The 26,220-nt window shown below is 33.2% G+C and overlaps 1 protein-coding gene across 3 annotated transcripts in view; it reads left to right on the top strand.

The window, feature by feature from the left end:
* The window catches only part of LOC110992221 (homeobox protein abdominal-B), a 74,617-nt gene extending 49,638 nt beyond the window's left edge, over positions 1-24,979 (top strand). For 2 of the 3 annotated variants that reach the window (XM_022257945.2, XM_022257944.2), the window contains exons 3-6: positions 11,826-11,915; positions 16,149-16,195; positions 18,991-19,593; positions 22,721-24,979. In XM_022257945.2, coding sequence (XP_022113637.1) covers positions 11,899-11,915; positions 16,149-16,195; positions 18,991-19,593; positions 22,721-23,115 — 1,062 coding nt within the window. In that variant the 5' untranslated portion in view covers positions 11,826-11,898 and the 3' untranslated portion in view covers positions 23,116-24,979. The remainder of the gene's footprint in view (positions 1-11,825; positions 11,916-16,148; positions 16,196-18,990; positions 19,594-22,720) is intronic. The other variant, XM_022257946.2, reaches the window with a different exon arrangement.
* Positions 24,980-26,220: the final 1,241 nt, after the last annotated feature.

The following is a 26,220-nucleotide window of genomic DNA, read 5'->3' as shown; positions in this document are numbered from 1 at the left end:
ATATTGTATTCCACCATAACACATTAATGATAGTACTTTTATACTGATAATTAAAGCAATTCGTGCCAAATTATTCCCTAACCTTTCCAAAATATCTAAAATGCTTCTGCCGGAACACCCGTTGTTTTTTTATATGAATGTGAACCACATTGTTGTACATAGTTATTTAATCAAATAGATAAGTATAGTTTAATATACGTTTTATATATTAATTACATAATGGCACATACATTATGTGACAGAAGTGACATTTTGTAACACTATATGCTAACATATTTAAAATATTAATTCTTTATTTGCGCCAGATTAGCGAATCTGAAATTAATATTCGTTTTTCAAATAAAAACTCATTTCGCCAGAATTTTAAATTAAAAAGTTTTAATTACGCCCACGATTTTGATCAAATTAATCCCTCGCCAGGTTTAATTTAACCTTAATCTAACGTGGGTAGATCCTGATAGAAACTTCTCGCAATTGTCGTTTAACCCTTCGTTCGCAGTTTTCGTCTGAAATGACTAACTTTTAGCGATAGTATCGGATAACAAAGAAAGTTTTTACGGGTTAAGTTCGGGTACTCGTAGATTTCGACGTGTTCTCTTTCCAATCTCCAAATGGTAGTAGTAAACTGCGAATGTTGGTTAATAAGAAGAGCTTAACTGATAATTAGGTCTTTTCCGACTTGTTAGGTTTTAAAATCCGTTCTATTTTCGAAATGACTATGACGTGAACATTAAGTAACATCACTCGCTACCATTCTCCAGTAGTAGTTTAGTATTGTGACAACTCAAATACATAGAAGTAAATTAGTACTCACTTCGTAAAGAAAATTTTTATTTTTATATATGACAAGTCTAAAGTTAAAACGATGTTTAATCTCTGGGAATCCATAGTTGCTCACACTTTGAAATGGATTTTTATTTAGTTTCTATTATTAAATGGTTTTGTATAATATTTTTTATAATCTATTCAGGTCTGTTATGTTTGTCTATGAGTGCTTGTGACATTAAAAATAAACATATTTTATTTATGTATTAGAGTGCCAAGCGTTGTCAAGTTTTCATAAATAATCAATAAATGATATAAATGTATATAAACGTGAATCGCATTCAAAGTGTCCTGCCTTTTTTATTTAAATCCTTACCTGCTCATGTCGAATTATGAATCTAAATATAAAATATGAGATATCGAATCCGATTCGGATATTATTACATTGTGAAATTTAACACAGCCTCTCTGAATTTAGATTGGAATATTTTATAATAATGCCTTTGAGGGTCGCCGCGCCCTCGTATTTTTACTTTTTATAATGTAATTTTCCTAAATCACCTCAAGCAATCCGCGGCCCTCTAACCTGTCTATTAAATCGCCGGAATAATGTCGGAATGAAAAAAAGAGAGGTTTCTTTATTTTGTTACTTATCTACTTAATTACCATTGTATTCATGGCGGAAATAAAAGTGCGAATAGCGTTGATCTTTTTAATAAAGGGTTGTTCTGAAATTCTTTTAAATTTTCATTAACAAAGGTCCTTTACTTAAAACAAAAAAAACCTATAGGTAAGATTTCGAACTTAGTGATAAACAGAAATGATGTTATTTATTAATCTCACAGCCAACAAACGTATTATTAAACAAAACACTTATACAAGCCAAAAAAGATTACATAGATAAACAATATGTATGTAACAGAACATTAATAGACAAAAATAAAAAAATAAAAAAAAAGTGATCAGTAGCGCGTTACCAGCAAAACAACTAAAATTGTAACTCGTTTCTTTTATTATTTATTTTAACGTTCTCGTACACTTTTTATTTATGAATACGATATAATATAAAAACAAATCTGAGTGTTAGACACTAATTTAGTAAATTACATAATATTCCCCTAGCTATTACTCTTACCAAATTAAGATTTTCCAACGTCGTGCGTAGGCGCACAAATAAATCATGAACGCGCGCTAAGGGTTCGTTCAACCCAAACATCTGCTCCCATATTTCAGAGAGCTCATTTATACACTCGACTTGTTATCTCATAATTAGTTATTAAAATACTATCTATATGTTCACACCTAGTACTATTAAATTGGTTCTTGATTTCGTTTTAATATACCTATCTTCGGTTTAATACTCTGACTGATACATAACTATTTATCAAAGTGTTTACATCTGTAAACGCCTATACGTAACCATTTTATTATAGTTCAAACATTTATTAAAGTTTGAATACCTACTTATTTCTAACAACGGTTGCTTTACTATTTCTAAGTACCGAATACAGTAGGAGAATATTACATTTATATGATTTAAAAAATATTTTTTCTAAGTTATTTCATTAACGCAGAGCCAATTAATGAAGTACATTTTATAATCTGAACTGAGAGATCTAAAAGAGAGTAGAAGTCAAATTCCTTTTAAAGTTGAATAGGTATTTTAGTAAAAACATGAATATTGTATAAGTTTCGGAATAAAAAATATAGTTCTTTTAAAAAACCAAATGTAAATTATTAACGAATATAATACCAAAAGATATGTAAACTTATACTACACAATTTTATAGCCTTTAAACTCGAAAAAATGTGTTCTTGAAAAATCGAGGTTAGCCCTGATATTAACAATTTGAAATTGGAACATTGCATTTAAAATTCTTGGTGGCGGTCCAAAAAAACTCCCTGCCTTTGATCTTATAATAATGGGGATTGATAATGCATAGGTATCCGCCATGCTCTGTGGAATGTTTCCTGATTGGCGCTTAAAGCAACATGGTTGCCGCAGTGTATTTATAAAAGCCGTGCCTTGAGCTTTTGGAACGATCCATTACTAATCAACGCTGCTTAGCGAATATCAATTCTATACCTACACATTAAGGTTTATATTTGTATAATTACTACAATTATTTTTATAATACATGGCTAATATTTTCACCTGCGTTTTATTTGCATAAACGATTTTAGGATTTAAATGTTTATGGTTAAATTGTAAAGGTTATTGCTATTAAGCTCCGTAATGCCACCTACACACCTGCCTGTATTACAAATGTTCATATAACTTTTTAGTCTTAATAAAATATGTGGATAGTATTTATCTCTTATTATTTACGGCCGGGATATTTATTTACATTACTTTAACGTTCCAAAAAAATATTCAAGAATATATTTGATAAACGAAATTAATGATTACTTATATACGTTATTAATACATAGCAAACTAATATATATAATACAATTGAAACAACTGCTCAGAACATAAATTATGAGGGTTTCTCGCATTAATTCTGTTATTTCAAATAAACACAATAATATTTTTCGATCTCATCTTTTTCATAAAATTAAAGAGTGTAGGTAAGCTTTTAATATTTTCAACTTCAAACTACATTCAAATTTTAGCCTAAGGCACCTCAGTATGATGCTGCCCGTTAGTAGACATGGTCTAAGAAGATTGCCATTGAAATGACTGCATAAAGTTATTCTTTACATTATAATCTACATCAACTAGTTCATAGTATAGTTTACACATTTATTACTACAGCTATATAACAAATAATATGTATAGAAACATATGAACTAATATTGTTTGCGATTCAAAGTCTTGCCTCGTATTTTCATCCGTCGGTAGACGATTTACGATCGGTTGGTCGCTCAGCGATGCGGCACATTCGCTCCCGAGGACAGCATAAACAATCTTATCTTCTCTTAAAATTTATATTTTGATAAAATATTGAGTCAGAGAAGTAAGTTTAAAGATTTTATTTATCATTTCGATGCAAAAGACTAAACTCATGAATTGTAAATATATTAGTGATGTGGTATGTGCCTGATTCAATTACCTAAGAAAACTTAGGATTAAACTTATAAAGAAAACATAAATATTAATATTAACAAAGTATGTACTTGATTTAATTATTTATTATAGAAATATAACTCTAACTGAGAGACATATTTGCTTAATTTACACAAGATGTCAGATACAAATTGACCTAAACATTATACATTATACATTAATAGGAAATTCAATAAATGACACGTAGTAGGCACTTGTTTCTGAAATTTAATGAAACGTATATAATTTGAATAGAATTTCACCCTTAGCTTAGTATAAGTTTTGTGGCAACTTTAATATTAAGTTTAGCTCTGCAAAGTCTTTTGCTTACTACGCAATATAAACGCCCTTACACAATTGAAATAACAATCAAATTATGTCCTTATTGTAGAGAGAAAAGGTCTAAATTTCAATAGAAGTTTTTCTGTAATAACTGATTTTGCTTCAGGAGTTGTCAGAAGTTCTTCAACTCGAGATAAGGATCGACTTGAAGATGTAAGTTATGTTCTTCTGCATAGCTTCCAAGACAGTGATCCATTGCTTGAAAATTATCTTTTAGACAATCAAATATTCAGTAAGGGGTTGTGATTATTTTTTTTACATATAACTAATAAAATCTCATACAACAAATATAAAATTCCGTTAAAAAGCCAAGCAGTTAAAATTATGGCATAAAATTGTCACAGAAATAATTTATTATTTTTAGCTTGAACATTTATGTTGGTAAATACAGTAACAGTCTGTACTCCCACAATTGGTAATATATGATATTTATATCACCTCACTGCACCCACATTTTGGAACATGATTTTGTATTGTTAATATTGTCTTTATCCACCCGCTTAAATGTTACTAAAAAGTTTTTATATATTTGGACTATTCTCCACCTTAATTTAAGGAGAGATAGAAAAGCTTAGTTGCGGTTCGGACAAAGTTACGCCCTTACCCGGCTGTTTAATAAATACCCGGATGAAATGGTCGAGGGAACCGGGAAAATCGGGAAAATTAGGCGCCCGGAGTATCACAAACCCGGTAGTAAAACTTTGCACTGAAATGATTTTCAGACACTAGAGAATTAAACTCTGGCTATTATAAAACGTTTAAACTAAATTGTGTCGCTAATTGAATACATGGGTTTGGTGGAATTTGAGAGCTCTTTGAATTGCTATTAGTTGAAAATTTGTTCTATACTTACAATATGGGTTTCTGAAGCTTCCATATACCTATGCCTACTCCCTTATTTATAAAACGAAAACTAAAACCGATTTAGTACTCATCTGTCCCTTTTCTTCTCAGCATAAACAAATTTTAAAAGAAAAGGGCGAAGAAGTACTTTAGTTGATAATCAAAATCAGAAATAAAATTTTAATATATTTTATTATTAATAAATCATTTTATTTACAAGAACAAAGCTAGAATTACAACATACAGTCTAATTTAAGAAAACATGTTCCTTATTCGCCTTGTTCAAAATTTCTCTTAAGGAATCAAAAAATAACAATGGCCTAATTTGACTCCATTCATATTCATACAGCTTTTCACCCTTTGTGCCTTATTACGTAACCATGCTATTGTTACCCCTCATTTGTATATCAACGCTTTGTCATTCAAAATTATTTCCTAACATGAAGGAAACAAAACGTGTTCATGGAAATCCTTTGATATGTTAATTTTGTTGTGTCATTGGTATTTCTTAGCTCTAACTAATTATTGCGAATTACTTAATTTATTAGAAGTCTCAATGAATTTATAGCCGATAATTTTTGACATCACGTGATTATTTATAACTTCATTTAGTCTTTTAAGTACTGAAATAAATTATGTTATTCCACATAATTCTTAACTGTGTTTGATCAAGCAACAATCGAACAAGCGTTCGATTTTTAAATCAAACATCTGATCACATTATACAAGATTATACGTTTAATGTAAATTGATGGTTTCTGTTTCATGCCTAAAGCTGTATACCTATACAAGGTTATATATTGGAATATATTATTATAAGGTTAATAATTATGAGGACGGTCTTAAGTATCTCTTTACCATACAATGAACGTTTGCATTCCTTTGCATAATTAAATAGAAGATGGACTCAATAATAGACTTGACACCCCTGCTTCTGAGGGGTCGAACAATATTTAAATTTTAGATCCGTCCCAGTTTGAATAAATCACAGATAACGACACAAAATTGTATCTTATTACAATAAGTATTAGTAGGTGAACTACTACAGCTAAGGAAAAATGTAAATTTTATAGTTCTTTAGAAAAGCTTAAATAATATTTGTATTATTTAAGGTACTTTAACCTTAAAAAGAGAATTTCTAATAATTCACGGTATTCAGAAATATATAGTATAAAGCTCAAACCGTATAACCATATAGGATAAAGTTGGAATAAAATGTATTTTGTAGGAGCTTGTCGTCAAGGCTCGCAAACTTCATGAATCCCAATGTCCCGGAAAATATAACAAGGCGATTTATATTCGGGAGTGGTGTGGGCCTCTCTCGTTTTTCTATCAGAAATCTGGCCGAAACGTGCGTGCTCTGTAAAATATATGTAGGTAAAATGATATAAAAATTTGTGGAATAGGTAATTTCATAGAGTAAAAAAAAGGTAGAAAATTGGGTTTATTTATGCATTCGATATCGATTTACATCTCACTAATTTTATCTAGTTACCATATATATATATTAAGACACTAAAATAAATGTTGTTAGTAAAGAAATATCATAGTATAATCACGGAAAACACTTCCTGGTAAAGGGCAGGCCGCGAATGACAAGCAAGGGGGTGGCAATATAATAATTTCTATTAGGAAGAAGCCGCCCCGAGACAAAAGGGATACGTAACTTTTATATGAGACGACCGCAGAATAACAAACTTAGGTTATTTCTTTGTAAATCTTAATATTAGTTACATTCAATTCATATCACGTCCAATATTTCCGCTTTTAGCATTTTCATTTTGATTTATGTAAACAAGTTTTGAAGGGATGTTCATTGTTCGGCTAATACAGTAGCGTTGTAAATTCACTCCACCTTTTTATATTTCCTTACTTCAAAGTTAATTAGACTTTATAGAGCGTTCCTTCCCAATTCCGTTTTTACTCGTCTGACGCACGGAAAGACTTATTCATTGGGAGGTCGAGGTGGGTTGGGGGGGCTGACTTGGCCCGAAATAGCAAATAAATGAGACGAAAATGTAAATGTTGCGCTTCAGAGATGAAAAGCGCCGCTCGCTTGTTAAGCTCGTCGCAAATGTAGCAGAATTAGAAGCGTGGCTGAAATTCAGGCCAGATATAACCAGTATAGCGAGACCTCACAACGAATGATTCGAGAATTCCTCTCGCGTTTGGATGTACCAATATATTAGGTATTTAAATTAAATTAGTGAGGTACTGTATTTAAAACTTTAATTCTATTCTTATGACGCTGGTCCAATTCAATTCAAAGTATTATTTTGTAAACATGATAAGGACGCTAAGAAACTGTTCTTGTGTATAATATTAGTTTAAGTTTAAATTTGGTTGTTATTACTGTTATGTTTATCTTTTAGTTTTAGTTATTATTTATATAATATCTTTGTGATCGTTTCTTTAGTTTTTTTCTTTTGATATATTGATTAAATTCTAATGTAATTGATGTGTATGTGTGTGTTAAATTTGTGATGTCATATTTTCTTGTATTTTTATATATAGATAAATAAAAATAAATACTTAGTGAGAAAAAAGCCAGCGTCAATTTATTCCAGTTAAGAAAAATGTTCCATTCGTATTTATTAAGTTATTTATTTCCTATAAGAACATGCTTATATATTACATCCCCTTATGAAGAAATCTTAATAAAGTTATCAAAACAAGTTGTTTTAATATAAGCCCACAAACCACTAGTGGACATATGTCACGTTATATTGAAACAGCGGGCGGTCCCCTTATCTCATATTGCAATACGTGCAATAACCGATATAATGCAATTGCTTTTCATATTTACTTTAAACGAAATTTTGAAATCAATCAAGATAGTCAAGCAATTTATTTTACAACTACATATACTTTCGGGTATAACTTAATAAAATTTGATTTTCAAGACTCAAAGACACGCCAATTGTAATTAAAAATAACTGGTAACTGATGATTTTCTAACATATATTTCTGTTCGGTCTGATATGAATTTATAATCGAAAGTCATCTGTACATACACATTGGTATTTCTCCGTCAAACATTGAACTTGTCTCATTATCTTTTACTTTTGGTGTCAATAATAACATAAATATAAATTATTACTATCATTAATTTAAGATACGAGTGTGTATATTTATTTATTTACATTCAATAATTATAGTCGAACTTACACAAACCTTTTTTTCTACTTAAAAATAAGAACATACCAAACCTGACTCCGAGAAGAACCGAGGAAACGGTTAACCAGCCATGACCCAGTCGTTAACACCTGTATTAATTAGGTTAAGCTTTGCTACAGCTATCTTACAAAGAATCAATAATTTATCAAATTGTCCGTTTTCGTTGCGTAAGGAAGGCTACTAAATAAAACGAAAGTGAATTTCACCACACCACACCACACCTTCAAAAGTAAATTGGATCGAAACGATGTAGTTCAAGGAATCGATTGCGTTAGTTAATTAATATTAATTGTTTATGAGGTTTTTTATTAATTGGATTTTTACGTACCATATTCACCGATCATTATTATTAATTTATGACGTATATGTTGTATATGCCTGGGCCTCAGATTTCTGTATCTGTTTCATGATAATTTGTCGATCTAATAGGCGAGTGGGTCATAAGCTTCCTGTGCCGCCGTGGACTTTTTAGGTCTCAGGCAAGCCGGTTTCCTCACGATGTTTTTCTTCGACGTTCGAGCAAATGTTAAGTGCGCATATAGAAAAAAGCCTATTGGTGCACAGCCCGAGAACGAACTTTACGACCTCACGGTTGAGAGTTGCACACTGAAGCCACTAGGCCAATACCGCTGAGTATATGTTAATACGCATTGTTATGTCCCTTTGGGTAAACGTTGCATCTGATACGTGCATTTTATAGCTCATTTTAAAGTTCCCAGCATAGAGATTTGCAGTGAACTCGGACATAAACTGGCAAAACAAAGAGATGCATTTATCTCCGCCTCCCAAATACTCCATAAAACGTGGTGCAGTCAACTCGCGTGACTGAAATTATGCGCATTAATGAACACACAGCTCCTAGTTATACAAATCCCATGTGATATTTACATATTTATATATAATGAAATTATTGATATACCTACCGGATGCATTTCAAAATGTTTTAGGATTATTTGCAATGGCCACAAATATGTAATTGTCAAACTCATTCGTATATCTATATAAACTATATTATAATTCAAAACTATAATATTATATTAGCACGACGGAATAGTCACTAGAACAAAAACATTATTTATTATATTACATCATAATTATTACATTTATTTCCAACAATATAAATTCATAATATAGCTAGTTTTGTTAATCTATATACTGTATGTGAATACAAAATGTACCTCATAAACAAACTCTGCTCAGCTCCTTACTGCTTATATAAGCTATATTTATTTACAAATACCAGAAAGGATGCCATATAAACATTCTCAGGCTCTTAAACCCAACTCGGTTTATCTCAGTCAACAACCTGTAATTATTGTAACTGGGAAGGCTCGCTATCTCAAAGTACATCGTTGCATCTGTAATGCATATCCTTGATATTGCATTTCTAAGAAACTCAAGTGCAATGTACCGAAGTTTTTGCGAAGCCTTTTTAGAGTTGAAACGTGAGAATGATTATCTTAGATTAGATTTTTAATTTTAATTATTATGGCAATTTCTATAGCTAACTCTAAGGAGAAAGAGACAAGAGATTTCTAAGAGAGAAAGAAAGATTAGAGATTTTCATTTTTTTGTAATCCTACAGTTACTAGAACTAAGTCTTCTATACGTAACTAGGACTCGCTTATCTGCTTCTTTTAATGGCCCAGTGAACATGCTATCTCGCTCTTACAACTTAATTATTGATGAAAAAAATTTGATATATTTTACTACAATCTCATAGATTACCATAACGTTGCTAATAATGCTCTTGATGAGGTTTAAGTTTCTATTTTGTTTTTTTGTGTTTGATTTTCTGCTAGCTTGCTTAATTTTTTTGCTTTGCTTTATATAATTAATGTATGTATGTGTGTAGAATTTGTGATGTCATATTTTCTTGTATGATTTTGATGACATATAAAAGTTTTAGACTAAATACACTTATTTTAAGTATTTATTATCTGTGGAATAAAATTATGAAACCGGCCAAATGTTTTGTAAAGTATTTATATAATAAAATTATTGGTATTTATATAACAAATTTGGATTATGGTAACTTTTAATACAGGTTAATAGTTATATTAACGCTGTTCTGTTTGCAAAATAAAAGACGGCATATGAAATTGTTTAAACAAACATAAATTTATAACACTCGTCATATTATAATAATATATGTTGTGACGTCATAAGTATCAAATACATAATAATAATATAAATCTTATACACTTTGTATTTAATTAAATTACCAGAGAAATAAGCATAATGAATACATTGAAAGCCCGTAAATGTTTTATAGCTGCGTAGAAAAAATCTCAAACACAAGAAATATTGGAAATTGGTTTCCATCCTATTCCTTAAGTGGAACAAACGATAAATATTTTGCGCCCTCGGGCATTTATTACAGAGATTTTCAATTTATAAATTTGTTCCTAAACATTATATTTTAGTTTTTGTTGACGTCATTTAAATTATTATTAGTATTTAAGACTTAATAGCAATAATTGTTCATACTAGTGGTTATTCTAATTGAGTCTGGTATAAATTTATAAAGTAAAGACAAGAACACTTTAATGTAATTTACATTAAAAGCTTTCTTTTGGTTGTAATGTATAAAGACATATACATATTTCATTCCCGTCGGGAGTTCGCAATTAAAAGTTAAAAGAAGTCATTTGTCAGCTTCTTAAAAATCTAAAATTAAACCAATTTAAAAGATACTTTATGTAAAGTAACGCCAGGATTCATATACTAAATATAAATTTCTTCTTAATGTAATGGTTTTATGATTTATTATTTCCTATTTTTATATTATATGAAGCAAGAAGTCAAGAGACGATCATGTTCGAATAACGTAAACCATTATTAACGATACATACATATTTGAAATATATAAGTGCATTTTAATATTATGAAATAAATATAAATAAATAGGGTTGAGGTGAATAAACCCAATGCCTATAGGTACTTTGTTTCAAAGAAATTCTTCTATTATACCTATTTGGACTCTCTGAAAAACAACCTCATCAAAATTAATACAAAGAAGTTTTTGTACTATTGACGAGGACGTAATTGGACTATGTTCAATTACTATGTAGTTCTGTCATAAATTTCCTTTTATTTCTCTTACAAAGTTGTTGACAAATCGATTTGTTTGTCGCAAGAGCTTATCACCTTATTGGTAAACATAAGTTATAAAGAAATTTGTCTTTTTCTAATTATCTGTGCTCATTCTACAATGGAAAGAGCACACTGATTCTAATTTTAATTCAAAATGCCGATGTAGAATATTATAATAATTATATTTAATTCCATGGGCAGACATTTTAAGTGGGTACGTCGCCGACCTTTTAGGCAGGCGACTCTGACTTTAAGCATTTGGAGGTCGTATCTCTCAGGGAGTTTCCCTGGCGTCGATTCAACAGTTCGCTATTACGTCTGATTTATTCCCGAAAAAGAAGTTAGGTTTTCATTATACATTTTAATGATATTTAGATTTTTTTTTTATTTGATAGATTCAATCTGAAAATACGCGACAATTGAACAGCAAAAACAATTCATACAGAAACCTACTTATTATTTCTTTCTATTAAGTACTGTTTAAATATTTTTAATACTTAACTTGTTTTTTTAATGAAATAAGTATTTTCATATCGTTTTTGTATCGTTACAGGCGTGTAGGCGGTAAGGCTCGGGCGCGGCTACTCGCGGTCGACCCTTACTAACAGGTGAGGAGGCGACGCCACATGAACATGATACTAAGGTTTGAATTTTCACTTTATTTTGTATTGCATTAGATTTATTTTTGCTTGATCGCCTTTTTGTACTTACCATTTTTTAGTTTATAGATGCTTAAAATGTATCAGGAAATAGTATTATATCAAATGACAAAATATAGGGTTTATAAGTAGGATGAAGCTTATGATTTCTATAAACCAACTTCAACTTGTTTAATTTTATATCGATTATTATCTTAGCATCAATTTGATAGGATCAAAGTACAACTTAATAATACATTTACAACTGTAACTTCTTATGCAAGCGGGAATTTTAACAATTATGGTCAGTGTCTTTTATAAAATTTATTTTATGTATCTATACTTGCACAAATTAAAAGAATTTATCATTAAAATCTAATAAATCAAATAATTTCCCTATCGCAATGGAAGTCAGTAATCTAAACCTTATCAAAGTAGGCTTACCCAATTTTGGTTACAAACATGCTATATTTGTACAATTGTTTATTTTCCCAAAACACGCCAAACATTCGATTACATTTGCGGCTGGATTTTCGTTTCTCCCTCTGCTAAAACATACTTTTATAGCAAAACTTAACAAACATATTACTTTTTTCTGACACGAATATCCGTAGAATATAAAATGGACAGGTAAAGACATAAAATGCAGAAATACATGCAGGCGACGTGTTCGTCGTCAAATGTTTTATATACATTTATCTTTACTTTAAATACTTTTATATTTCGATTATAAACCTTATCCATAAGAGAATAACATAAAAATAAATATCATATTTTTATTAGTTCGACCGAGTAAAGCTTCCTTATAAGTTTATTGCTTATGAAAAATAAAGTGTAACGAAAAGAAATTAACGTTCTATAATATAAGGAAATTATTGTATCACAAGTTGAATAAGTTACGGAAATTATGGTTTGAAAGGGTAACATAATACTGCTTATGTTTGCCGCCGAGGCATGTTAATTTTATGTTTTAATTTATCGCTCAGCAAATTATATACAAAAAGTCCCAACATTGTAGCGATTGTAACATCTATGGGGACAATATAATCTTGGGTTTCAAATATTAATTAACCTTTATCAAGCTTGCGTATTACTCGTGCATTTATTTATCACCTATAATACATCTAGATATCTGTAGGAGTAAATTGAATTTAGATTCTTTACGTAACAGAGTGTGGTCATCGCCATCTTAGATATATAAGAAAATTCGTTCATCGCACGCAATGCGTTGGTAAATCGAATTCTAAATCGAGTTATCGACGATCTATTCCGGCCGATTGAACAAATCACATGTCCTTGGCGATAGTATCGGTTTGTGAATCGAATACCGATTTTAAGACCACACTGCCACATGGCTTAGTATGGGTGTCGAGTGGTGAACGCCTAAAATGGTCGTAGTTCCGATGGGAATTTGTATAGGTTTGATGGTCATTGGCTTTTGCTATTAAAATTCATTACGCACTGCAATATTTGAATGCGTAAGCTGTAAATTATGAAAACGATGAGGTAGGTACGTTTGTGCGTAAACGAATTGATAAATAAATACTTTCGTACAAGAAATATTTTTACAAATAACGTCACCGACTCACATCGAACTGTTAGGAATATTTTAAATCGTTAAACTTTTTGCTTGACGTATTTTACTGAAGAATTTTATAAAAAAACATATATTTTACCCGTAGTTTAAATTACATACATATAGATATAGTTTTGGGTAATTAAAATCTCAAGTTAAGTAAGACGGCAGCGTACCGGCACCTAACCCATACTTGTAATGATTTCGTACGAAATACGTGAAAATACATATATATATATATATTATGTACGTATAGAAAACGAGGCGCAAGGCGCTTTAGGCTAAATATTCTTCAGTATTCGCAATATGTAAATAAAGAAAAAATAGAAAAGGTACGTTGGTCAAGTTATACATACATAAACCTTGCTTGCCGCTATAAATCAACAATTTCATTATTTATACTTGTTTAATCACGGGGCACTTTAGCCATAGAGCAGACCTGAAATTGGGCTATTCCCATGTATCTTGCTTGAGAGCATAAGCTAAAGTATTCAGTAGGCATTTATGAAAGACGTACCTCGTAATCGATGTTTATCGGACAATCGCCGGTGAACCGTCACCAAATCGCAGTTAGAATTGCAAATGAATCGGCCGTTTGCTTTCGTGTCGTAAACCCAGGGATATGATCCAGTCACTTTTCGCGCCATTAAACTCTCGGACCGAATCCCCTTGCTGTTATTATAAATATGTCTCTCTACGTAAACAGATCAATCATATGTATATAATATATTTCACTATAGACAATGATGAAACAACAAAATTTAATCTATATTTGGAAAACAAAAGTAATATTACAAATAAATTCATTATATAACTATCCACAATCTGGTTTAGTTTTTCTTTTGTATTTAGTCTTGTTGGTCTTGTATAACTTTTTCCATAGCCTTCGCAATACAAGTCTGTAAGGGCCGTTACTTGGCTGGCAGTGAGTGGAAGATTAATCTGAAGTAGCGGGCATCAGTAGCTTGTAGAATTCCTTGTATTTTTCTATGTTTTATTACATTTTGTGTTTGGTTTCCTTATAATGTGCTGTTTAGCCGCTGATAAGTTAGTCAAAATTTGTTGAATTTATTGATTGCCATTAAGATAATTGTATTTCCCGAGTTGAACAGGAAATCCTCATTGCCTTTTATTTTCTACTTTAAAGTGCAAGTGAGTTATTACCCTTCTGTCACCAATTTGTCAAGAAAACGATTGCCAAGTTTTTGTTAAGTTATCCAGTTCACGAATATTCAATATTTTTCGAATGCTTATCTCACCATTTAGTAAAGCCGGCATATTTTAAACAACCAGTTATGTAGATAACAAATTCTGACAGTCTGAGATATGTGCATCCCAACTAGTCCTGTCACCACACCAATGAAAATGTTTCAGCCAGCATCAGATGACCCATCTATAAACACCCTCTCCCTATGAAAAAGCGTGCGCGACAGTTCTAATTAAATTGGTAATGAAAAGTCGTGGGCCAAGCGGCTTTCGCTTTGGAATTGAGTCGTAAATGTCGCGGCGGGCTCTGTGCTATAGTTATAATACTATTTATCCATACAAAATAAAATAGAAAAAAGCCTTGTAGCGATTGAGTTGCTGAAGTTAATTGTAGTATCGCACTGGTTTTGTAAGAGAAATTATAATTAAAATTATGTTTTTATTACTATACTATTCATTCATTAAACCAAATTATTTTTTATACAATGAACTTAATTAGCGAAATATGCGGCCAATACATCCTTCGATATTTGAAAACCTAACCGATATCAGAATTTGTGAACTGATTAGAGAAATTTTTTTTTCTAAAAAGAAAAAGATTGTTCTACACAACGGCATTCCATTGTTTATATTATGTGCTCGCAAATGCGTGTGTGTACCTAAGATAAAAATTACAGCCAACAGAAATTTTTGACGCACGTGAAAATCTGTAAAAAATCAACAAGAGTAATTGTTACAAAACACAGAACAGAATTTACGATCGTTAACACGTCCAACTCTTGGATCATTAAATAAAAAACCCTGTAAACATTTTTTTCTAATATAAGTGGGTTGGTGCGATCCACGGGAAAAAAAGCCGTGGCAATCGGCGCAAATCACCTATTTTATGTAAACTTCGTGACTTTCCACCATATCGAATGACTTAGAAAGGATTTATAAGGTTAAGAATACGAGCCAACGCAGGGCTTTGTCAATTTGAGTGATGGGTGGAGCTCGGCCTCCGAAAATAGACTGACATGTGTTCTTATGGTTGAGGCAAACTGCTTCTAACCTTATTTTGAATGATAGTACTTTGTAACTTTAATTCAATACACTAGTTGATTTACTAAGAAACACCATGTATATAAGTTTAAATAAGAAAAAAATTAAAAATGGATTAGTGTAATTCTATTTTAAAAACACATTTTGGACGTAATTTCAATCTGTATTTAGCTATTATTATAATGCCGATATTAACGATTAACTAGAAAAAGCTCAGTTGGATCAAAGAAAATGTTTAAAGATTTTCTTCTAAATGCTTTTGCTTGCTTTATCGTTTTCGTGTGTTTTTTCACCTGTTTTCTTTGTTTAGTAACTTAGTGGTTTCCATAGTGAATGTTTGTATCATAACGTTATAGATCGATTATGGGGAAAAACATTTTTTATATGTTTTAATTTTTTTATGAAACATTTTCAGGTTACAGTGCCCGTTCACGCAGACATCGCTTGCTAGTTTACGACAAGGTGAATATCTTATCTGATTATACTACACTACTGTATATGTTTTCATAATAGTATATATATATGTCAAAGTCAAAGTCAAAATTCATTTATTCATATAGGTAACATAATGTACACTTATGAACGTAAAAAAAAATTTTACATTTACTGCCACTTCTCAAATCAAAGGCGTAGAACGGAAGAAAGAACTGGCAATAAACTCTCCGCCACTCTTTTTAACCGCCAAGTTTTTTTTACTATTATGAAAACATTACATTATAAAAAGAATAATCACTTATTATACCTAAGTCTTGCATTATCAAAACATAAAGTCCATAACACTGATACAATATCCCACATCAATTTAAATATATAACTATCCTGTATTTAAGACAGTGTGGAAGCGAATGTAGATAGAAAGTGCTATTAACATGCATCGTACCATTGGCCCGAGTTTCCTAATGTAAATATTTATAGACGGGCGCGGCTCGGGCTATGTTTGTGTCTGTCACTCAACGACTCTGAAGCCAGCATCACATTCAATACAGCTTTCTCTTAAGGCCAATCTTCATAATGTAATTACCATAGCTAATATTTTTATACTACAGCAAAACACGTAGTATTTTATAAACCGTCATGCATACCTTTAGGCAAAGGAGGCAATTATTTTTATAAGTAATCAATGTAGTCGTGATTAATAAATTCGTATTTTTGTCGACCAATTTACTCCGTACATTTTGCATTCTTAGATAAATTCTTTTTTCAATTCAATCAATTAAAAAGTTATTGAGAATTGCCGCGAGCTCGATAATTTGAAGCCAAACTAATCCGAAAGATAAGAATTTCAATGGTTAATATTGATCGTATTAAACAAAATTTTCTGACCGGTTTTTATATAAAGATGTTTCTACTACATTTTTATTATAAAATATTGTCGCTATCAAGTATTAGATTTTCTCAAAAATAGTTTTGACGCAAGACTAAATTTGCTTATATAAACATATAATTTTCTATATAGAGACTTATTCTACTGCATAATAATAATACTTTAATACTTCTCAGTGGTTATTGTACACCTTGCGTTCTATTTCCATTTGCAAATATAACAACTACTTTCAGTTTGCAGAATTCCACCTCAGAATGAGAAAAAAGTATTATACTATTGTATGTAATAATCCAGACAAGAAAAATATTATTTGAATCAACCGTTTCACTATTGTTAATATCCTAATTACTCTCACGTGTGAATTAATTCTTTGACCCAAGAGGACATATTTTATTTCGACAAGTCGTTCTTATTATAATAATGCGTTGAATAAATTCGCATACAATACTTATAGCATTACTTAGCGTGTTATGTGTTTTTTCTTTTGTTAACTTGACATATTTTATTGCTGTTTCTTGTGTAAACAGAACATGTATTTTCTATAGGTGTGAAATGTAAGGGGATTTATTGGTTGTAGTAAATGTACTAAAGAATGCTTCGGTTAGTTAAGGGTATTCTTTGAGGGGTAATTTCACAGCGAATAAGGCATATTTTAAAACTACGTGGATGATAATTGGATTTTAGGGTAAACGTACCTACTGTGAACAGTGAAAGTCTTAAGATAGTATAAATTGTGAGTCAGAGACCGCGACCTTGCCATTGACACAGATTATAATTATAATTTTAATATGTCTAGTCTAGGATTGTTCGCGGTGAAATTAACAGACGATAAAATTAAGTTTATATTCACAATAAAACGTGAGTGAGTTGCCGTCATAAAGTCTCGCGTTTTTTATTGATGGTAACTCGGCGATGGTCGAGTGACGCTTGCAGTTTGGTTAAACGGCAGTTTATGGCTATTTTACCTCCATTAATCGCTTTACTACGCACCGTACGCGCCCAGTAGCAACCAATGACAGAAAACATTAATGCTCATCATTAAAGTGATTGTAAATTATCTGAAGGCATATTACGTTTTAATTAGATTAATAAAGTTCTCTTTTGGAATCATTTACCAGCTTTTCAGTTACCAGCACATAAGGCGAATAAATTCGTCTATACGATAGGCGATATATACGAAGTTACAGCACTAATAATATTTAAAGACAGTATAATTAAACATTTAATTACAACATTTTTTTAAAAAGAAATATTCATCATGTTTAAAAAAATTAAGTAAAGCGATTCGGGAATGATATACGCGGGCGGGCGGGCGTAGCGCGAGTAGGTGATTAGATCTGTGAGGTTCATCCTCCCGCCGCTAGATGTCTGACGCCGCGTTCCTGTGTGCGTCTCGGCGCACACCGTTGCGCCCGGCGCCGCCACTCCGCGCTCGACCGCGCTGCCGAACGCGCGCTTCGCGTATATTACTTGCTGTTCACGCGGACACCTTACGATAAACTCGTGACTTAATATTTTTCCAAACAAACTACTTGGCAACTAGTTTCCAATACGAAATTTTAAACTAAATAATTACTTTTGAGCGTATTTCTTGTAATTAAACATTATTAAAATCAATTACCGAGAGTAACAGTGTTATTGGACTTTATTTCTTAAAGGTTACCGCTCGTCATCGTCGACGAGTTATAGTTTTTCGCCTGCATCTAGAGTTTGCGATATCGCCCGGACGCCTGGCTAAATCGGGATCCGCGTTTGACTTTCATGTGCTGCCTCTCCGTGGTCGCGTGTACGCGTGGTGCGATGTGCCCGCTACGCGCGTGAACTGCCTGCCCCCATTCCTGCTCCCCCGTGGCTTGTCCGGCCGCCACCCTGTACCCTGACAACCATGTCGGGGGCCTCGGCGCGCCCTGCGATGCGGCTGCCGCGTCGCCAGCGCCCGCCTCCGGGCACTCCGCCGGGCCGGCCTGGTGGACCATGATGAACGGCGTCGGCGGCACGCTCTACGAAGAGCCGCATCCCTCGCCCCCAGGGGGCTCACCTCCGGCCGCCCCTGCAGCAGCTCCGCCGTCTGCATCCAGCGCCTCCCCGGCTTCGGTTGGTTCTAACCCGCCCCAGCCCTTGCACATACCGGCTAAGCGCTATGAGCCCGAGCCTGGTGTTATAAGGCACGCTCAGCAGTCATGGGGATATCCACCAGATGCGGCTGCATCTTTCGAGCACCAGTACCCGGCTGGGCCTACTTATTATAATTTACCAGTTGAGAGAGAACGCAAGTCCGCTTTACCCTTCTGGCCTGCGAGTGGAGGAGACTATAAACCCTACGCTGATGGCTGTCATCAAGGTTTTTCGCAGCCTTGCTGGAATTACCCTTACGGGACCCCGCGGAGTGACCAGCCCCTTCCTTACGTCGGTGGAGAAGAACGTCGAGCTACCGTCTCCGAGGCTTCCGGGTTCTCCCATGATGCCTATGGTCTGCGAAACTACGCACCTGATTCTGTATCGAGTGGACCATATCCTCCTCCGAGCGGGTTACCAGGTCAGTTTCTAAATTTATCTCAGTAATGTTTTTTTTAAATCACACCACGACCGAACGTTCTTAATGTCCGGCTGTTCAGCGACATGTTTGTAATCTTTTTTCAAACTTATAGCACTTTACATATACATACCTATAAACATACATTTTTGTAAACAAGTTTCCATACCTACTGCTACTGAATATTATTTTAATATATTTTAGTATAAATAAGGCACTTAACATAAACCTTTTAAAAATATTTCCTGCTGTCAATATATTGAAATCAGTTTTTTTGTCAGATAAAATAATAACCAAATTTTATTATTGTGTTCATTTTCCGTCTCTCGTAGTAATATATAGTTTTATTCTACTTACCGCTAGGTGGCGTAAAAGCTCTGCACACAGGTTTGCCGCTGATGTGTGCGAGACGCCCACATACGCCGCGTGGTATATGCGTCTGTGTGGGTGATATTATCACTGCAAAGCGATTGCACCGTAGCCATTCGTCGCATTCAATGCACTTGTATTTTTACGTATATATTATAATGGCCGACGTTCGACACGACATTAAAAATTAATTAGGGCATTTGATAACTATTCATGATTGAGTATATGATAAAAACAGATATAATTCACACTTATTTTGTGCTTGATTCTGTGCACGTATCTGACTTTTGTCCCATCAGAAGTAAAGTACAAATCAAAACAATTTCCCACACAGCACCATAAATTTGATGAATGAACGAAACACGTGCTACAAATGTTTAAAAACGAACCGTAAGCACCGTTTTATAGGCAATGTAAAACGGCGCTATACTACCGACAATAAATTAAGTTTACGTAAAATAAAGCGCCAATAAAAATGTATAACTAATAAACACGGTACCTGGTCTTTAACAATCTTTGAGTAGATATCAATAAACGAAATATAGCCCCAATAAATTAATAATAGGCCGATGATGTAATAAAATTACGATTAGGGTTTTCATTCATAATACATAATTAAATGTTTCGTAAATTTGTATTTACGAAAACTTTTTTTAACTAACTAACCAGTGGACCATTTACGCAACCTTCCCTGGAAAGTGGTCCAGGATTAGATTTACTTCAGGCACTCTGCTACTGAGAGAATCGGTCGAGTAAAATGGTGCTATTCTAGGTATACACTCTAAAGCTATTAGCTCATTAAAACAACCTCAGCTGGTTCCAATACGACCTTCATAGAAGCTCTCTGTGTCGCTTTCACGTATTGAGACCTCCAAACGCCATATAAGATATGTGGAGTAAGTAGGTAGGTACTTGGCTGCGGCGAATCTACCATTTCTTTCTATATGGGTAAACCTCCTTTTTTTAAGTAAAAAGAGGCTTATCTGATGATAAGTGATACTCTGGTTGTTGCTCATTTGCTCATGGACACTCAAGAAGGCTCGTAAGTGCGTTGCCGACCTATTAAACATCATGTTATCAGTAGGTTTATGATTTCATCTCATAAACCTACTACATAGTTGATCAATGGCTGTAGTACAATCCCTGAATTATTGAAGATATGACATAATTTTGCGTAACATGTATAATATTATGGCCCATTAAGTGGAAACAATTGTTGAAAAAGTTAAACGAGGTGTTCGCGTCACTTTATGATTGTATGTTTATAGCCCACCTGAGTTTGACATTGACTTTGATTTGTAAGGCTTTGTTAATAGTCTGATTACTTAATGTTCAGTTTCTTTATTACAATATTCTCGATATAAAGACATTAGGGTAGATTTATCAAATAATAACTCCAATAATAATTAGAACAAGGGCTCTTATTAAGAAATAAACTGTTCTTTAAAATCGCCAATTTCCAACGTAAATTGTTAAGTCGTAAGAAAAATATATTGATCGGCGAAACTCGACTCTACGTATCGGTGTTAAGGAAAAATATTGTCGTGTAAAGTTTTCAAAGATAGCTGACTCCACGGTCGGGTTGGTAACTTTTATGGGCGAACGGAACCCGCGCTTTTATTACCGATGATCGCTACCTATCCTCTGTTAATTGACAACTCGACTTGTCATTATGCTCTCTTTAAACAATTGCGTTCATGGAAATATTGGATGCGCCAATGGTTGCAAAATTACATCCCACTTGACGTTAATTTATATGACCGCGATTCGCTTGTAGCAGTCTATTCATATCTGAAGTAGCGAGATACAAGTAATATTGTTAATTATTTAAGCGCAAGACTGCAAAACGAAATCTAGTACAGACAAATTGAACATCCTACAAATGCCAATGTGACGTAATCTAAACTAGGTTCTATATTTACGTGCTATTTAAAGCAACTTAATAAAATGCTCATAAAATAAATGACGACGTTGCGGTAGGGCGAACTGGTATATGTTAGTATGACATAATGGTTTTATTTAGTGGCCATAACTGCATCAAAAGTAGTGTGATTTCCAACACGATTCAAAAGACAATATAATCTACGTCATCACAATAGAAAAATATTCTTACACGTTTATTGTTACACCTACAATAAAATCCTTTTATTTGATGTCGTTTTTTGAATTTATGAATTTATGTACGCAGACATAACGTATTATGTACAAGTCCTAATTCATAAATGTTACAAGTAACGATATTTGCTTTGCCCATTCAAAGTATGTTAAATATGATTGAAAACAACTAATATGTCAGAGCAAAATAAATAATTGGACGTAACTTGAGTGAGTCTTACGACAGTGAGCATTCATTTGTTAGACAATACGGCATCTATTTCACAATATTCACACAGTACCGGTTTGAATAATAGGAAATGGTGCAGTTGCTTGCAGCGATGCCGAGATCGATGCTCGCATACAAAGTTAGGTGTTAGTGATCTCATCAAAAACACCGCCTGCCCTAATCGATATATGAAGATCTATGCACCTTCAATTGTTTATCATATCGTTGCATAGAAATAGTCGTATTACGTACCAAATAGGTATAACGATAGATAAGTACGCTTTAGGTCCTCTGATGTTGTTGCACTCGAATATTTATCAACATTGTTTATCAGTGCCGAGTCAATATTTTTTAAGTTATAAAATTCCGTATGAAAAACAATTTACGTCGACTCTTCATAAATACTAAAACTATATTAATATTGTTGTTTTTGTACAGGCTCGCTGTCGATGTCTGTCGGTGTCGGCGTAGGCTGTGGGTCCTCAAATCCACTGGACTGGACCGGTCAAGTAACCGTGCGGAAAAAACGCAAGCCATATTCAAAGTTCCAAACCCTTGAATTAGAAAAAGAGTTCCTTTTTAATGCATACGTGTCGAAGCAGAAGAGATGGGAGCTCGCACGAAACCTAAACTTGACGGAGCGGCAGGTGAAAATATGGTTTCAGAACAGACGAATGAAGAACAAGAAGAATTCGCAGAGGCAAGCTGCGCAGGCGGCACAGAATAATAACAATAACTCGAATGCCAATAACCACAACCACCACGGGGGACACCACCACCCGGCACACCACGTGGCCTTGCACCACGCGGCACCAGCCAAACACCATCAGTGACCCGCGCCCTTCTCTGGGACTTACCCCCTTCACCATGGTATAGCCAGCTAAATCCGCGGAAGGCCCAGTTGAGAAAGACTCAGTGTGTTGTGTGCGATGCTCGTACTTTAGGTTTGACGTCCAATGCTTGTTACCGAGTAGATTGCTGTACCGTGACGTACGTAATCGGACGCTAAGCCGGCCAGATGCCGGTGCGCCGCGAGTCCCAGAGAATCTCATAGTAAGATAATCATTGTGTTGTCGATTTGTGTATAGTATTAATTACGAAATGTTCTTGTAATTTTAACGATTTAAGTGTATGAGTAGTTACGATTCCTGATATTGTTAGAAGCTTAGATTAGTGCAGATGTATTTGGAAATTATTTAAGTATCAATCGAACGATTTCTAGTTAGTTTTATTGAACGACATTTGTATAATATATGTGAGACTGCTTTATTGTTGTATTCTTATCATTGTTCGGAAAGTGGTTGTCTGAATCAGTTACATTTATTTTCGTTACCAAATTGTTGAATTACTGGGTTGCTTTTGTGACAGTTACTGATATTTTTGTACTGCAATATGGAAGTAGAGTTATTTGTGAGAGAGCAGCCATTTAGTCAATTAAGTACCTTATTATCACAACGACTCTATTCCCTTATAACTTGTAAACGTATTCGAAAGCAAACACTTTGATCAAATATTTATTACTGTTTAATTTCGTCATTTTGTTATTTTAAATTATGGATTTCTGAAAAAGCTTTAACTCGGTTCCAGTAGTTATACATTAAGTTACTGTTATTTGAAAATATTGAAGTTGATGTTATAATCAATATAATTAGGTAAAATGGGCGAGTGCATTATATTGTCCTCTCGTGTACTGTTCGCTTAAGCCGATCTGCAATTTTTTGTTTTAGATATTTTATTATTTATTTATACAATTGTACTATGCAGTCTAATTTTATAATTATTGTATCTTGCTCTACATCGAATAAAATAGAATTTGTACAGTTATTAGAGATATAATAAGTATCACCTATGACAAAAGTCATACCAGTTAGATTGTCAATGTATTTAGCTACTTACATCTTTCCTATTTTATCGTATATCTATTAAATGTTCTATCGTAAACTTTGTAGTTCGCTAAATCTTGTTCTAGACATAGGTGTTTTGTACAATATGGCGACCTCATCTAGGTGACCGAATTTCTACGTACAAGGCATCTTTTAAATATTAAAAGGTATTACAACACTTATAACCACATCTTATATTATTAAACAATGATAAATGAAGTAGGTTCCGCTGAGTAGCGCCTGTTTCATGATCCTTATAACGACCTTATGAACTAGGTGTGGTTATGATGTATAATCTTTGACGTGTCGATTTTGTAGTCTCTGATTAGGGGTATTGAAAAGCAAATTATGATTATATGGCAACAATTTTAACACAAGTAGAGATGTAGTTTTTACTCGTAACTAGTTTTTGATTTACCTATGTATTATCTGAAATTACTACATTAAAAATAACAATGAAATACACCCAAATAGATAGATACATATTCTCTATAGTGTTTTTAAGACAACCATACACAATGCTCTTGTTTAGCTATTATATTGAATTTCACTAAATCTATAGAATAATTTCTTTTCGCAAGAATTATTGCTTTTCATATATTCCTAATACATGTAAAATATCTCAGTAGCAGTTCAAGATTAACCGTTCTTGATAACATTGTACAGATAAATTAATTTAGTTATTTAATCACGCCCAAAAGTGTGAGATTTTGATAAGTAACGATGTATAATAATAAAAAATGAATGTTCTCGACAGTATGACGAATTTAGAAAAGAATGTATGAAAGGAAAAAATTAAATATTTCGTCGTGTCCTTGCTTATTTTCTTTAAAATTCTTCTCTCATTAGTATAATTGTACTTAGCTGCCCCGCGAACTTCGTTTCTCCATATTGTGATTTTACTTAGCCTACCTGTTTAGTACCAAGATGAAACATTTCGATAGAAATACCTACCGCAGAGTTTTCCGGAATGAAAACTTTATTTGGATTTTCTGCGATTTTTCTTTACATGAAAAGGGGACACCCCTTATCATTTGGGGTTTGAAAGGTAGATAGTGGCCGATTCTCAGACTTACAGAATATGCATTAAAATCATAAGAATCGGCCGAGGCGATTGGGAGCAGTATGGGAACGAACATTGTGACACGTCAATTTTATATATAAAGAGATAAAGAATAGGGAGCGAAGTTCTATTTGATTATTTTTTTAAATAATATCATACAGTAATATATTTTAGTAGTGCTTATGAAAAGGCTACGTTGTAGTCTACGTTTGCCTGCTCTTCCATGTAGAGCTGTAATCTAATTGCCACATACTTCATGCTCGGCAGAAGAAATATTATGCTATAACTATGTACACAATAATACTCAACTGCCAGTCTGTTGCCAGTAGGCAAATAGGTCTACTTTTACAGAAACCTTAATTATAGGGCTCAAGCGACCAAAAGCTCACCGTTAAATTGGTGTGAGCGTGCGGTACCTACAGTTGTAACTTACGCCTTAGATTCTTGATCGGTACTGCAGACTCTGCCTCTAATATTGCCAAGTACCTTACCCGAAAGAAGCCTGAATACCCAGCTCATCTGATGCTTGGTGGGTTATGACCATCACAACGAGAACACATGGAGTCGAGTGCATTAGCAGAGATAAATAAAATAAGAGTAAGTATGGAAAGACATGATTACACTGATATTTGTGAAGTTACAATTTTTTCGCAGCAGAAATCCCTGGTTTCTGTAAATTTATTAACCAATAAATTTTTACGTAAATACATGGTTATATTCCTTCAGTGATTTCTGGAGATAAGCAATCATAGCCCAGGTTGATCCAAAACACGTCTTAGCAGAAAAGGGGTTTCATTTTAAAGATCATTAATCTAAATTAGAGATAATATCATAGCTGACTTAAGCTTGCAGTAGATATTCCTTCATAGAAACGTAGGAACTCAAACTTCTGTTCTCAAAAATATATATTTGTATGTCGAAGAAACCCATTATCACACGTTTTTTGATAATTCAGACACGTATGTGTTGGCCTGTACCGGACAGCAGTACAT

Source organism: Pieris rapae, chromosome 8 (assembly GCF_905147795.1).
Source record: "Pieris rapae chromosome 8, ilPieRapa1.1, whole genome shotgun sequence".
NCBI lineage: Eukaryota > Metazoa > Arthropoda > Insecta > Lepidoptera > Pieridae > Pieris > Pieris rapae.
Note: the sequence above shows the minus strand (reverse complement) of the source record. Positions and strands in the feature narration are given on the sequence as shown.